At 47.3% G+C, this 14560-nt stretch overlaps 1 protein-coding gene and 1 pseudogene across 1 annotated transcript; both read right to left on the reverse strand.

Annotated features, from left to right (window-relative positions):
- Positions 1-507: 507 nt before the first annotated feature.
- LOC113222285 (BSD domain-containing protein 1-like) lies at positions 508-8972 on the reverse strand. The gene is made up of 3 exons (XM_026451761.1): positions 8932-8972; positions 8608-8668; positions 508-1047 (listed from the first exon to the last, which is right to left on the reverse strand). Exons 1-3 carry the CDS (start codon positions 8940-8942, stop codon positions 859-861), a joined length of 261 nt encoding a protein of 86 aa, XP_026307546.1. The 5' UTR covers positions 8943-8972; the 3' UTR covers positions 508-858.
- Positions 8973-9164: 192 nt separating this feature from the next.
- The window catches only part of LOC111547514, a 28502-nt pseudogene continuing 23106 nt past the window's right edge, over positions 9165-14560 (reverse strand).

The following is a 14560-nucleotide window of genomic DNA, read 5'->3' on the forward strand; positions in this document are numbered from 1 at the left end:
CCACTCTGTGATACCTTCCACAATTATATTATAAAGTAAACATTATGGCACTGGGCAAAGGTTTAGCAGAATGTTTACTGTAGCTCTGTGTACAATACTGGAAAAAACTGAAATAGGAAAGCAGCAACTGGTTAAATCCACATAGTGGAATACCATGCCACTTATTACACTCTAGAACAAGGTTTGCAATTTAAGTAAAAAAACAGGGGCCAGGTGCTGTGGCTCATGCCTGTAATCCTAGCACTTTGGGAGGCCGAGGCAGGTGGATCACAAGGTCAGGAGATCGAGACCATCCTGGCTAACATGGTGAAACCCTGTTAGCCTAAACTAAAAAACACAAAAAATTAGCCGGGCATTGTGGCAGGCACCTGTAGTCCCAGCAACTTGGGAGGCTGAGGCAGGAGAATAGCGTAAACCCAGGAGGCGGAGCTTGCAGTGAGCTGAGATGGCGCCACTGCACTCCAGCTTGGGCGACAAATGGAGACTCTGTCTCAAAAAAAAAAAAAAAAAAGTTACAAAATATGGTATTCAGTTGACCCCCGTTTTGAAAAAGAAGTGTACATCAGGGATACACCCCCAAAATATTAACAGTAGTTATCTTTGGGAGATGGAGTTATGGATGTCTCTAGGTCTTTCTCTCGCTTTCTTCCTTTTTTCATTCTTTCTCTTTTCTTTTACTTGCCTGTATTTTCTAAATTGTCAACATGAATGACTTGCTGATGGAAAGCATTTGCTAAAACAATACAGAAGTGGGAAAACTAATTATTACTTAAAATATGCAGCTTGTTTGGTCGCCAGGCACAATTCTTTCAAAATGGGAGGAAAAATAATCACTTAACGGTAGAAAAAAATAATCACTTAACAGTTGGGAACCCAGGACAGGACAGGTTGCGAGGGGCAGTTACTTGGGAGGGTTTGGGTGGTACTCACAGCCAGCTTCTCCTTGACCACGCTGGCCGTGGCTGCGATGGTACAGGCTGTGTCATGCTGCACCACCTGGGTAAACTCTGTCAGGTCCCGCTTCATGAACTCCAAGGCTTCAGAGGACTGTGGGAAGACAGAGAGGGATGCCAGGGCCAGCTGGCCCCACCACCCCTTGTTCCTGTTCCCTGTGCTTCTTCAGGACCAGACAGATACATGGAAATCTCAAATGGCAGGGGAGCTTGGGCTCAGAAACAAAGCTCATTTGTCCCAATTCCATGATCTGGGATTACCTGACAGCAGAGAGTGCAGGGGAATTTCCTGCTACTCTGAGCATGAAGACTGAGTCTCAGCCTAGGCACTCACAAGCTATGTGGCCTGAGTAAGTCTCATCTAGTTCTGTTTTCTCCTATAAAATGAGGGAGGCGATCTAGAACAGAGATTCTCAAGCGCAAACTGGAAAAGAGGGGGCACAGTCAGTCTGAAAACAATACTGGCTTTGATTAATTGCTTTGATATGCTTTAAATCAAGATATTCATATCAAGTTTCAAATAACATGAAAAAAAGGCATGTGATTTTTTTTTTTTCCCCTTGAGACGGAGTTTCGCTCCTTTTGCCCAGGCTGGAGTGCAATGGCACGATCTCGGCTCATCACAACCTCCACCTCCCGGGTTCAAGCGATTCTTCTGCTTCAGCCTCCGAGCAGCTGAGATTACAGGCAGTGCCACCACGTCCAGATAATTTTGTATTTTTAGTAGAGATGGGGTTTCTCCATGTTGGTCAGGCTGGTCTCGAACTCCCAACCTCAGGTGATCTGCCCACCTTGGCCTCCCAAAGTGTTGGGATTATAGGCGTGAGCCACCCAGCCTAAGGCATGTGATTTTTTCATCAAAGGAAAGTGTTTCTATTTTTACTTTTTTTGTTACAGGGAAATTAAGTTGAAATATGAGGCAGTATGTGAAGTTATTTGCCTTCAGGTATAAGAATTAGTAATTACTAATTGTATTAGTAACAGCAATAGCTTGGAAAGCTGTTTTATGAGTAATTCTTAACAATTTGATATCAGTAAAAAGGCACGTGATTTTTACATTCAATGAAGGAGGAAGCAGTCAAGATAACAACTGGCTCAGATTATCTTGAAGGCCTTCTTGGTTCTACCATCCCAAGGTTCTATTCATTTACAAAGCTCCTTTGGGCAGAACTCATATTTGCTCCTGCTAAACCAATCTGCTTCTCCGTCTGCACCCAGACCTCACTGGAGAAAGCAGGCCCTCAGCTCACTTCTAGGTCTTGCCCTGTCTTGCTTCAGACTCACCAACTCTAGGATGCCTTCCTGGAGTATCTCAGTGGCCACTCCCCCTGCAAGCCCTTTCATTTTACACGGGGATAATCACCTGCATGTTTAAAAGCATGTTTTTGAGTGCTCCCGTGGTTGTTCTTCTGGGAAGGGCCTGCCCACTTTTCATTAGCTTGGGAAGTTTCTGAATGGGACAGTCTCATGTATCAGCTACAGGCTTCTCTGGGGGTGGTAATCATGCCTCCATTTCGATTCAGGACTCCTTAATTGGGGGTGGAGGGGGTCATTTACTTATTTTATTAAAATTAAAAAAAATATTTCACAGCACCATGAAATTGTGCCCCGGGTCATTTACCGATTCACTCTTTCTATCCACACTGCCACCACCTTAGTCCAGGCCAACTTGTTCTTTTATCTGGATTTCTCCCAAGTTGTCTCAGCTACCTTTACTTCATTCTCCTTATGACACCCAGTGGGTGCTTTGTCTGTTAGGGCAGACCCTGCTGCTTTACACTCTTTAAGTTTACACACTATCATAAGAGCAAGTTGAAAATCCACGTTTACTTACAAGGCCTATATAACTTGGCCTCTGGCTGACTGGTATCCCCTACCACTGTACCCTTCACTGAGCTCCAGCTGGCCTTCCTCAAGTTTCTAAAATGCCCTAGCATCTGCCCTGCCTCAGGGTATCTGAACACACTGTTTCCTCTCCCTGATACAGAGTTCTAACTCTTCAGAACAAGCAAGCTGCAAACACAATGAAGGAACCCTCTTATCTGGAAAACTACTGTTCATCCTTAACGTCTATGCTCCATTTCCCTAGACGGGCTTCCCTGCTGCCTCTTCAGACTCAGCTGGCTTTCCCTGCTTTATCTCTTCTCTCTCTCTTTTTTTTTTTTTTGAGACGGAGTTTCCCTCTGTTACCCAGGCTGGAGTGCAGTGGTGCGATCTCGGCTCACTGCAACCTCCGCCTCCTGGGTTCAAGCCATTCTCCTGCCTCAGCCTCCCAAGTGCTGGGACTACAGGCGCTTGCCACCTCGGGGAGGCATGATTACCACCCCCCAGAGAAGCCTATAGCTGACATGTGAGACTGTCCCATTCAGAAACTTCCCAAGCTAAGGAAAAGTGGGCAGGCCCTTCCTAGAAGAATAAGCACTCAAAATGGTCCCATGATAGTGATGTGCCCGGCTAATTTTTTGTATTTTTAGTAGAGATGGGGTTTCACCGTGTTAGCCAGGATGGTCTCGATCTCCTGACCTTGTGATTCGCCCGCCTCGGCCTCCCAATTTATCTCTTCTTTAACATTGAACATACTTTAGACTTATGATGACCTGTTCAATGTCTGTCTTCCTGGATAAACTGTGAGTTCTGTGAATACAGGTCCTATGTGTTTTGTTCCCTGATGGTTCCCCAGCATGTGACACAGAGCATATAGTAGGTGCTCAAAAAAGTTTGCTTGTTAAATTTACAAGGACCACTGAAATTTCAGTTATGTAACCACTTGTGTGACTAAACGGTTGTCTTCCCACTAATTGTGAGCTCTGAGCAGACAAACATGAACAGATGTTGCCCTCAAGCAGGTCACAGTATACTGGGGAAAATAATCCCACGATAGTGCTGATGTGCAAGGGCAGAGCAGTAGCCGCTGTACTATGGGGAGGTTGGGAAGATGTGGTGACTAGAGGCCTGAAATGGGCCCTTAAAGAATGAATAGGAGTTGATTGAGAAGTATTGATGTGGGCCAGGTGTGGTGGCTGATGCCTGTAATCCCAGCACTTTGGGAAGACGAGGCAGGAAGATTGCTTGAGCCCAGGAATTTGAGACCAGTTTGGGCACCATGGCAAAACCGTCTCCACAATATATATATACAAAAAATTAGCCAGGGGTGGTGGCGCACGCCTGTAGTCCCAGCTACCCAGGAGGCTGAGGTGGAAGAATCACCTGAGCCGGGGTGGTTGAGGCTGCAGTGGTGGGCTGTGATCACGCCACTGCACTCCAGCCTGGGTAACAGAGTGAGATCCTGTCTCAAAAAAAAAAAAAAAGAACAGGAGTCAGCTAATAAGTGTTGACATGGGGTTTACTGACATCTACAAGCATTACAGTCCTGATGGACATAAAACGTGAAGCAAGAGTGGTGAGGGATAAAGCTGGAGAGGTTGCCAAGGGCAACCAGGGAGGGCCTAGTCAGTCCTAAGGATGATGGGGAGCCACCAAAGGTTTGAAGTGGGTGGGATATGAGATTTGCCTTTTCACTAAATTACTCCAGTGACTGGAATGGAGCAAAGGTCCAGAGGTGAGAAGATTAGAAGAGGAAGGAAGACCAGTCAGGAGGCTGCTGCAATAATCCAGGAAAGAAAACAGAAAAATATGAGTAAGGACAATGCTAGTAAAGACAGAGAGGATGAGACTGGTTCAAAAGATAGGAGGCAGGGCCGGGCGCGGTGGCTCAAGCCTGTAATCCCAGCACTTTGGGAGGCCGAGACGGGCGGATCACGAGGTCAGGAGATCGAGACCATCCTGGCTAACACGGTGAAACCCCGTCTCTACTAAAAATACAAAAAACTAGCCGGGCGAGGTGGCGGGCGTCTGTAGTCCCAGCTACTCGGGAGGCTGAGGCAGGAGAATGGTGGGAACCCGGGAGGCGGAGCTTGCAGTGAGCTGAGATCCGGCCACTACACTCCAGCCCGGGCAACAGGGGGAGCCCCCGCCCAAAAAAAAAAAAAAAAAAAAATAGGAGGCAGAAGAACGTGGATTTGGTGACTGAACAGGTATGCTGACTGAGGGCTAGAAAAGAATCATGGAAGCGCCACAGGCTGCTAAAATAGGTGACTGGGTAGATGCAGTACTGCCAGCGAAGTGAGAAATCCTGGAGGAGGAGCAGGTCTAGAGAGAAGGTGGTAACAATGACTTTGGGCATGCAGAACTTGAGATGACTGCGGGCTGTCTAGGATAGCTGTCCAGCAATAGCCATCCTCAAACACTAAAGCTGGCTGGGCATGGTGGCTCACGGCTATAGTCCCAGCACTTTGGGAGACCAAGGTGGGCAGATTGCTTGAGCCCAGGAGTTTGAGACCAGCCTGGGTAACATGGCGATATCTTATCTCTACAAAAAAATACAAAAGTTAGTTGGGCGCGGTGGTACACGCCTATAGTCCCAGCTACCTGGGGGCCTGAGGTGGGAGGATTGCTTGAATCCAGGAAGTGGAGGTTACAAAGAACCATGTTTGCATCACAGCACTTCAGCTTGGGTGACAAAGCGAGGGCCCATCTCAAAACAAAACACAACATTAAAGTTCAGGGAAAAGGTCTAAGAGTCGCCCTAACAGGAAAGTGGAGAAGGTGACCCAGGAAGAGTTTGGAAAGTGGACACAGCAACGGGCTAAGGATAAGTGTCCTCAGACACAACCTGTAGGGGGCAAGCAGAGGAAGAGGAACTCATGAAACAGTTACAAAAGCAATGTCTGGAGATGTGGAGACTTAAGAATCATGTCACAAAAGCCAAGAGAGTAGTGTTTCAAGAGAGGGAGTGATCACTAGTGTCAAATGCAGCAGAAAGGTCCAGGAAGATAAGGGCTGAAAACCACCCACTGGATTTGGCAAGTAGTAGGTGAAGCTGAGTGTGAGTAAAGATAAGTTTATAGGTGGTGGCTCTGAGGGTGGGGAGGGAGTTAAAGATCCTATTTGTTGACGTGAAGTTTCAAAAAGCAGATGAGGTTGTCTCCTGGAAGTGAAAGGGATAAAGTGGCTGAACAGGGGACCCGAGGGAAGAGTTAGGTTTTGGGAAAGTTTCTGAAGTCAAGGGGAAGAAAAGCAAATTGGAGACTGAAGAGTATGTGGGCCCAGATGAGGTTGGGGAATCCGTGATGGAACCAAAAAGCATTTGGTGCCTTTCTCTTTTTAATTTTTTTCTTTCTGGTAAGTATGCAGAGCAACGATGTGTCTTTCTCTATCAACGTGTATGCACAAGTATTTGTGTCAGTCGTATTGCCCTTGACAACACACATGAAGACAGGACAGGAGGAGGTAATGAGTAGAGGAAAGTAGATGATAGCACCATCTCATAGCTGTGGTCTTCAGGGCAATGTATTCTAAGGAGTGCTGAGAAGTGAGTGGTCCAAATGGAGCCAGAATCAGACATAAATATAGGAAAGCACCAAAAGACCAAGAAAAAAAATGGAAGGAAAAACGAACTAGGGGTGGTATCTAAGAGGTTTTCCCATCAGCCTGGCACTTAATAACAGCTAACGCTTATACAGCACTTACTATATGCTAGGTACTGTTTTTAGTGTTTTACATATATTAACATTTAACCATCACCACAATCTCATCAGGTAGGTATTGTTAGTATTCCCATTATATAGATGAGGAACTGAGGCCTAGAGAGGTTAAAAACTTCCCGAAGAGGCCAGGTGTGGTGGTTCACACCTGTAATCCTAGCACTTTGGGAGGCCGAGGCAGGCGGATCAGCTGAGGTCAGGAGCTGGAGACCAGCCTGGCCAACGTGGTGAAACCCTGTCTCTACTGAAAATACAAAAATTAGCTGGGCGTGATGGCATACGCCTATAATCCCAGCTACTCAAGAGGCCAAGGCAGGAGAATCACTTGAACTTGGGAGGCAGAAGTTGCAGAGCCGAGACTGAACCACTGCGCTCCAGCCTGGGTAACAGAGCCAGACTCAGTCTCAAAAGCAAACAAACAAACAAAAAACAACAAACACTTGCCCAAGTACATATAAGAGTAAGTGAGAAAGTAAAAAAAGGGAAATTAAGTCTTTTCTTTCCAAAAAGACTCCCACCTCCACCCCCACCCCAGCTTTTAACTGGGAATTCCAAGAATGAAGACGGAAGGTTGGCCAACTATCTATCTTTCACAAGTTGTGGTAAGACCAACCTTGAAAGAAACACAGGAGGCCCTCATGCAACATCTGCTGAATGAATGTCAGACTGTCCTGCCAGGAAATTACCCAACAGGAAACATGCTACTTTCTGGTCTCTTCTATCAAATGTTAGGGTGCAGTCCTCTCTCTTAGTCCTCATCAACAACATAAACAGCTCAGGGCATTCTCAGATTTGCAGGGCTATTGCTGAGAGGCTGTCCAGGAGTATCCAGGATAGGGGAGGAACAAAAACGCTCCCAGATGTCTGGGTGTGGTGGCTCACGCCTGTAATCCCAGCACTGTGGGAGGCTGAGGTGGGTGGATCACCTGAGGTGAGGAGTTCGAGACCAGCCTGGCCAACATGGTGAAAGCCAGGAGTAGTGGCACATGCCTGTAATCCCAGCTACTTGGGAGGCTGAGGCACAAGAATCACTTGAACCTGGGAAGCAGAGGTTGCAGTGAGCTGAGACCGTACCTGTGCACTCCAGCCTAGGCGACAGAGTGAGACTCTGTCTCAAAACAAAACAAAACAAAAATACTCCCAGGGTAGGAGACTTATCTAGGTGAGGTCAGAAGCTTCCTGAAGTCGGCCCTGAGGCAGGACTTACCCCAATTGCTTGAGGTAAACAGTAATCAACTTTTCCCACAATTCAGTTGGGCTGATTTTGACAAATAAGCATGAAATGAAACAGGAATACACATTGGCAAATTACCCACTGGCACAGCCAAATATCACTCATCCCACAGAGATTGTTCAGCAAGAAGGCCTTCCACTCTCTGGTGATTAATCTCTCTCTATCGCCCGTTGCATAGCCCTTACTTAGAACTCATCAGGTACCAGTGTGTATGGCTCATGCTCATCTCTGGCTTGGGTTCTTGCTTTTCATCCTGTCTAGGCAGGGTTGGCCTTGATAAGGTTCCTTCTCCAAGAGGCCTTCCCTGGTGAGTTACTGACTACCTAGAATTGACAAGGAGCCCCAGTACTTTCCTTTCACAGAACTTACCACAACGGTAACTAAACAACTGTTTGGCTACTCGGTTAATGGCTGTCTCCCCACTAGACTTTGAGCTTTGTAAGGCCCAGGATTACATCTGTCTGGCTGAAGTCTGTATCCTCAAGACCTATCATATACTCTAATATTTGAATGAGTATACGAGCAAGTTTTTTTTATTGCTAGAATCTTTTCCTTCAAGACCTATATCAAATGTTCTCTCTTTCACGAAGAAACCGAATTTCCTGAACTGGAATAAATTGCTCCTTCCTATGGATTCCTACAAAACGTTCGTTAACTCCAGCCTTTAAAACCGTCTTTATTTCACTGTGGCTAGTATCACACTGGTTTGCGTCAAGGTCTGTCTTGCCGTGGACCGGTAGAGGCTAGAAGAAAGGCCCGGGTCAGCCTCATCCTTAAGACTTAGCGCCCGCAAAAGTTGGGCGGGGCTGGTTAGACCAGGTTGCACTGAGGCGTCGCAGGGCCCTGGTGAGGGAAGAAGGGCACGGGCCCGGCTTACCTTCTCTTTGACTGCTTGGTAGCTCTGCTGCAGCCAGCTCCGCCACCATCCCACGTCCTCCCTGTGGAAGACAGACACATCTGGCAGTACCGCGGTGCGATTCCTGCCCGCCCAAGGATCGGGTCTGTTTCCCCCTCAGATGTACCCCGCCGGCCGAGGCTTCGCAGACCGCTTCCCCACCCCCTCACAGTGCGACTCCACTCTGCCCTTTCAGATCAGTCCACGCCCGCGCTGATCTCATGTTCCCCACAGGGACTCTCGCCCAGCACCCCAACCCTGGGAGAATTCAGGCCCCAACGCCTAGGAGCAAAACGACGGGCTCACCCTTCCGCCATCTTGCCTGCATGACATCACCACTATTTACTGACCTTTGACTTCCGACACGGCACCGCCCCCTCAAGGACCGCCCCGAGGCGCTCGGCCCAATCCTCGCGCCGGCACCGCCCTCAGCCCAATCCCTTCCCTGCTCCATCATTAGGCCCCGCCTCCCTTAACTCTGTCCAGTCTCTGTCCCGAGTTCTCCCTCAAACTCCGCCCCTGAACTCTCAGTTCAATCGTCATTCAGTCCTGTCCTCAGGCTCCACCTCCACCAAACTTGACTCTGTCGCTGTCCGCAAACGTCCGGTACGGTGGCCTCTATGGACGATGATCCGCCGACTAGCTGAACTGCGGAGAGCTGGGAGCAGAGGGGAAGAGGAGAGATAGCTCGAACGTCAGGATCCCAGAGCGCAGGGTTAGCACCGCCCCCCTTTGTGAAACCAGCTGCGTAGAGGCTGCTTTGTGTCTCTTCAGGCTAATTCAATAAGCCCATACGGCAGGGCTCTGGCCCAGAGTTAGGAGGAATGTGAAGAATTCAGAGGCGACTTAGATGCAACCTTTGGAGGGCTCCCGGATTAATGGGAGACAGACACACATTCAGTAATCTCAACTTTCGGTGGCCCAGCTCAGAACAATGCCAGTTGGAGGTGGTCTGGAGAAATCCAGAGACAGCCTGGATTGAGTTCCACTGCGTTTGGAAGGGAGATTCCACAGCCCACATACTTTGGACCTTAGCTAAGGTCAACCCCTCCACATGTGCGGTAGATCCCCTCGCCTCTTGTTTGCTTAAGGACATAGATCTAGTAATCCCCCCTTCATCTCTTTTCCCTCTGATGACTGCATTATCCTTGTCATCATCCGTACTGCTGTTTCTCCCATCTCAAAGGCAAACAAAAACCAACCCTCTCTAGATCCCTCACGGTTTCCCTACTCCCCTTTACAGCAAAAGCGTTGCCTACTCAGTCTCCAACTCCCCTCTCCTCCCATTCTCTCTTGAACTCACTGCAGTTAGGATTTTGCCTCTCAGACAATCCTTTGAAATAACTTTGTTTTATTTAATTTATTTTATTTTATTTATTTTATATTTATTTATTTGGTAGCTCTGCTTCAGCCAGCTCCACCGCCATCCCACGTCCTCCCTGTGGAAGACAGACACATCTATTTTATTTTATTTCATTTCATTTTATTTTACTTTATTTTGAGTCAGTCTTGCTCTGTCACCGGGGCTGGAGTGCAGTGGTGTGATCTCAGCTCACTGCAACCTCTGCCTCCTGGGTTCAAGCGATTCTCCAGCCTCAGCCTCCCAAGTAGCTGGGATTACAGGTGCCCACCACCACGCCTGACTAATTTTTGTATTTTTAGTAGAGACGGGGTTTCACCATGTTGGCCGGCTAGTCTCGAACTCCTGACTTCAGGTGATATGCCCGCCTCGGCCTCCCAAAGTGCTGGGATTATAGGCATGAAGCACTGCGCCCAGCCTGACATAACTTTCTTAAGGTCACCAAGAGGAGTGGCCAATTTTCAGTTCTTCTTTTACATCCACATCTTATTTGCCAGAGTTGACCACTTTCTTCATTTGGCTTCCAGGACATCATTCCCTCTTGACTTTCTTCCCCATTCATTGGCATCTCCTCAGTATTCTTTGCTGTTTTCTCACCACCTTCTTGTTGCTGGAATGGGACATTCCCTGGGAGAGGGCTCAGCCCTTGGTGTCCTCCTTTTTGATGTTTGTAGTCATTCCCCAGAGGTTCTCATAAAGTCTCATTATTTTATTTATTATTTGTTTTGAGATGGAGTCTCACTCTATTGCCCAGGCTGGACTGCAGTGGCACAATCTTGGCTCACTGCAACCTCTGCCTCCTGGGTTCAAGCGATTCTCCTGCCTCAGCCTCCCAAGTAGCTGGGATTACAGGTGCCCACCACCACGCCTGGCTAATTTTGTATTTTTAGTAGAGATGGGGTTTCACCATGTTGGCCAGGCTGGTCTTGAACTCCTGGCCTCGGGTGATTCACCTCCCTCAGCCTCCCACAGTGCTGGGAGTACAGTGCTGGGAGTACAGTGGAGTGCAAGAGCCACTGCGCCTGGCCCATTTTTTTTTATTTTTAAGACAGGATCTTACTCTGTTGCCATATTAGTCCGTTTTCACACTGCTGATAAAGATATACCTGAGAGTGGGCAATTTACAAAAGTTTTCCTGGACTCATGGTTCCACATGGCCAGGGAGACCTCACAATCATGGAGGAAGGTGAAAGGCACGTCTCACATGGTGGCAGACAAGAGAAAAGAACTTGTGCAGGGAAACTCCTGATTTTAAAACCATCGTATCTTGTGAGAACCATTCACTATTACAAGAACAGTATGGAAAAGACCTGCCCCTACCATGATTCAATCATCTCTCACCGGGTCCCTTCTGTAACACATGGGAATTATGGGAGCTACAAGATGAGATTTGGGTGGGAACACAGAGCTAAACCATGTCAGTTGCCCAGGCTGGAGTGCAGTGGCACGATCATGGCTCACTGCAGCCTTGACTTCCTGGACTCAAGCAATCCTCCTGCCTCAGTCTCCTGAGTAGCTGGGACTACAGGCATGCACCATCAAGCCCAGCTATTATTATCATTTTCTTAAATAGAAATGAAGTCTCCCTGTGTTGCCTTACTTTTAATTTTTCTTTAGCAATGCCTCACTATGTTGCCCAGGCTGGTCTTGAACTCCTGGTCTCTAGTGATCTGCCCACCTTGGCCTCCTAAAGAGCTGAGATTACAGGCGTGAGCCATCTTACAAATCTCATACTTTTATATGCCACGTATATGCTGATAGCTCTCAAAGTTTCTCTCCAACCCATACATTTTCTCTGAACATCAGGCTCATTTTGTCTATTTGGATGTGTAATAGGTGTATTATATTTAACATGTCCCAAAACAAACTCCTGATTTATCCACCTCATCTTCCTGCAAACTTTCCCGCCTTTGTAAATGGAAACCTCATTATTCCAGTTGCTCAAGCCAAAAACCTAGGAGTCATCCTTGCTTTCTCTCTTTCATATCCCAAACTAATCCTATCAACAAATCCAGTTGGCTCTGCCTTTCAAACAAAACCACAATCTAGTGACTTCTCACCACCTCCACTGTTACTATGTAGATACAAGCTACTATAATCAATCTCATGGTTAATTACAAGAGCCTCTTAACAAATATTTCTGCATCCACTCTTGCCTTCCTTAAGTCTAGTCTTCATTTGCCTGAAAATAATCTTTTAAAAGATATAAATCGGCCGGGCACGGTGGCTCAAGCCTGTAATCCCAGCACTTTGGGAGGCCAAGACGGGTGGATCACAAGGTCAGGAGATCGAGACCATCCTGGCTAACACAGTGAAACCCCGTCTCTACTAAAAAAATACAAAAAACTAGCCGGGCGAGGTGGCAGGCACCTGTAGTCCCAGCTACTCTGGAGGCTGAGGCAGGAGAATGGCGTGAACCTGGGAGGCGGAGCTTACAGTGAGCTGAGATCCAGCCACTGCACTCCAGCCTGGGCGACAGAGCAAGACTCCATCTCAAAAAAAAAAAAAAAAAAAAGAGACATAAGTCACTGGGAATGCAAAATGGTGCAACTGGTATGGAACACAGTATGCCATTTCCTCAAAAAAATTAGACAGAATTGGCCGGGCGCAGTGGCTCAAGCCTGTAATCCCAGCACTTTGGGAGGCCGAGATGGGCGGATCACGAGGTCAGGAGATTGAGACCATCCTGGCTAACACAGTGAAACCCCGTCTCTACTAAAAAATACAAAAATCTAGCCGGGCGAGGTGGCGGGCGCCTGTAGTCCCAGCTACTCCAGAGGCTACTCCAGAGGCTGAGGCAGGAGAATGGCGTGAACCCGGGAGGCAGAGCTTGCAGTGAGCTGAGATCCGGCCACTGCACTCCAGCCTGGGGGACAGAGACCTCGTCTCAAAAAAAAAAAAAAAAAGGAAAAGAAAATATATATATGCGCCAGATTACAGCCTTCCTCTGCCCAAAGTTCTGCAATGTCCTCTTATTTCACTGAGATAAAAAGCCAGTAAGTCCTCACAGTCTCCTTTAAGACCCTGTATAGTTGATCTTACTTCACATTACTGGCCCCCTTAGTCATTCTGCTCCAGACACATTGGCTACTTTGATATTCCCTGAAAATTCCTGGTACTCTCCTGACCTGGGGCCTTTCTTTTTGTTTTTTTGAGACAGAGTGTCACTCTGTTGCCCAGGCTGGAGTGCAGTGGTGCGATCTCAGCTCACTGCAAGCTCCGCTTCCTGGATTCACACCATCCTCCTGCCTCAGCCTCCTGAGTAGCTAGGACTACAGGCTCCCACCACCGTGCCCAGTTAATTTTTCGTATTTTTACTAGAGACAGGGTTTCACCGTGGTCTCTATCTCCTGACCTCGTGATCCGTCCGCCTCGGCCCCCCAAAGTGCTGGGATTACTAGCGTGAGCCACCGCGCCCAACCGGACTTAGGGCCTTTCAACTTGCTCTTCCTTTTGTTTAGACTGCACATACCTCCGGATATTTATGTGCTTCTAACTTTCACCTCATTCAGATCTTTACTCAAATATAATCTTCTTACCCTGACCACATTATTTAAAATCACAAGTTGCATAACAAGCACCCCCATTTTTCTTCTCTGACATATTATATATCATACTTTGTTTAAAAAATTGTTTGCCTCCTTCAGACTAGAAATGCAACCTCCATGAAGGCAGGATTTTTGTCTGTTGTGTTCACCTGTATACAGTTAGCTCCTACAACAGTGTTTGGTACGTGATAGACTCAATATTTGTTCAGTGAATGAAAGAATAAATGCAAGGAGAGCGAGGACAAAGACAGGACTAGTTTGGTGCAATCTGGAGTAGCTAAAAAGAAAAAGGAAAAGCGAGGGTGGAGGTGAGGCTGTAAGTGTCATTAACATCTTGATTCCTGAGAGCCTTGAATGCAGTACTTAAAATTCATGGACAGAGGAGAGTCACCAAAGGTTTTGAATAAGGAAATGACTTGTGTTGTGAAGATGATGTGATCAAATGATTGAATACGACTGTTAACAGGTCTAACGATGCCATTGGGGTGAGCACTTTATACAGTGTATCCTCCTAAAAGCTCAATGAGGTGGGAACTAGTTGTAATCTACATTTTATAAATGAAGAAGGTGACCAGGCATGGTGACTCATGTAATCCCAGCATTTTTTGGGAGACTGAGATGGAAGGATTGCTTGAGCCCAGAAGTTTGAGACCAGTCTGGGCAACATAATGAGACCCAATCTCTATTGTTATTATTATTATTATTTTGAGACAGTCTCACTCTGTCACCCAGGCTGGAGTGCAGTGGCGCAATCTTGGCTTACTGCGACCTCAGTCTCCCAGGTTCAAGCGATTCTCCTGCCTCAGCCTCCCGAGTAGCTGGGATTACAGCCATGCACTACCACACCCAACTAATTTTTGTATTTTTAGTAGAGACAGGGTTTCGCCATGTTGGCCAGGCTGGTCTTGAACTGCTGACCTCAGGTGATCCGCCTGCCTCGGCCTCCCAAAGTGCTGGGATTACAGGCATGAGCCACTGTGCCCGGCCTCTATTAATTTTTTTTTAATAAAAATGAAAGGCCGGGCGC

Source organism: Piliocolobus tephrosceles, unplaced genomic scaffold (assembly GCF_002776525.5).
Source record: "Piliocolobus tephrosceles isolate RC106 unplaced genomic scaffold, ASM277652v3 unscaffolded_30279, whole genome shotgun sequence".
Classification (NCBI taxonomy): Eukaryota; Metazoa; Chordata; class Mammalia; order Primates; family Cercopithecidae; genus Piliocolobus; species Piliocolobus tephrosceles.

Bases quoted from the DNA above. Each gene is read 5' to 3' on its own strand.
- LOC113222285 (XM_026451761.1), bottom strand. The intron at 1,048-8,607 runs GTAAGCCGGGCC...GTCTTCCCACAG, and splicing joins ACCAAGCAGTCAAAGAGAAG to TCCTCTGAAGCCTTGGAGTT.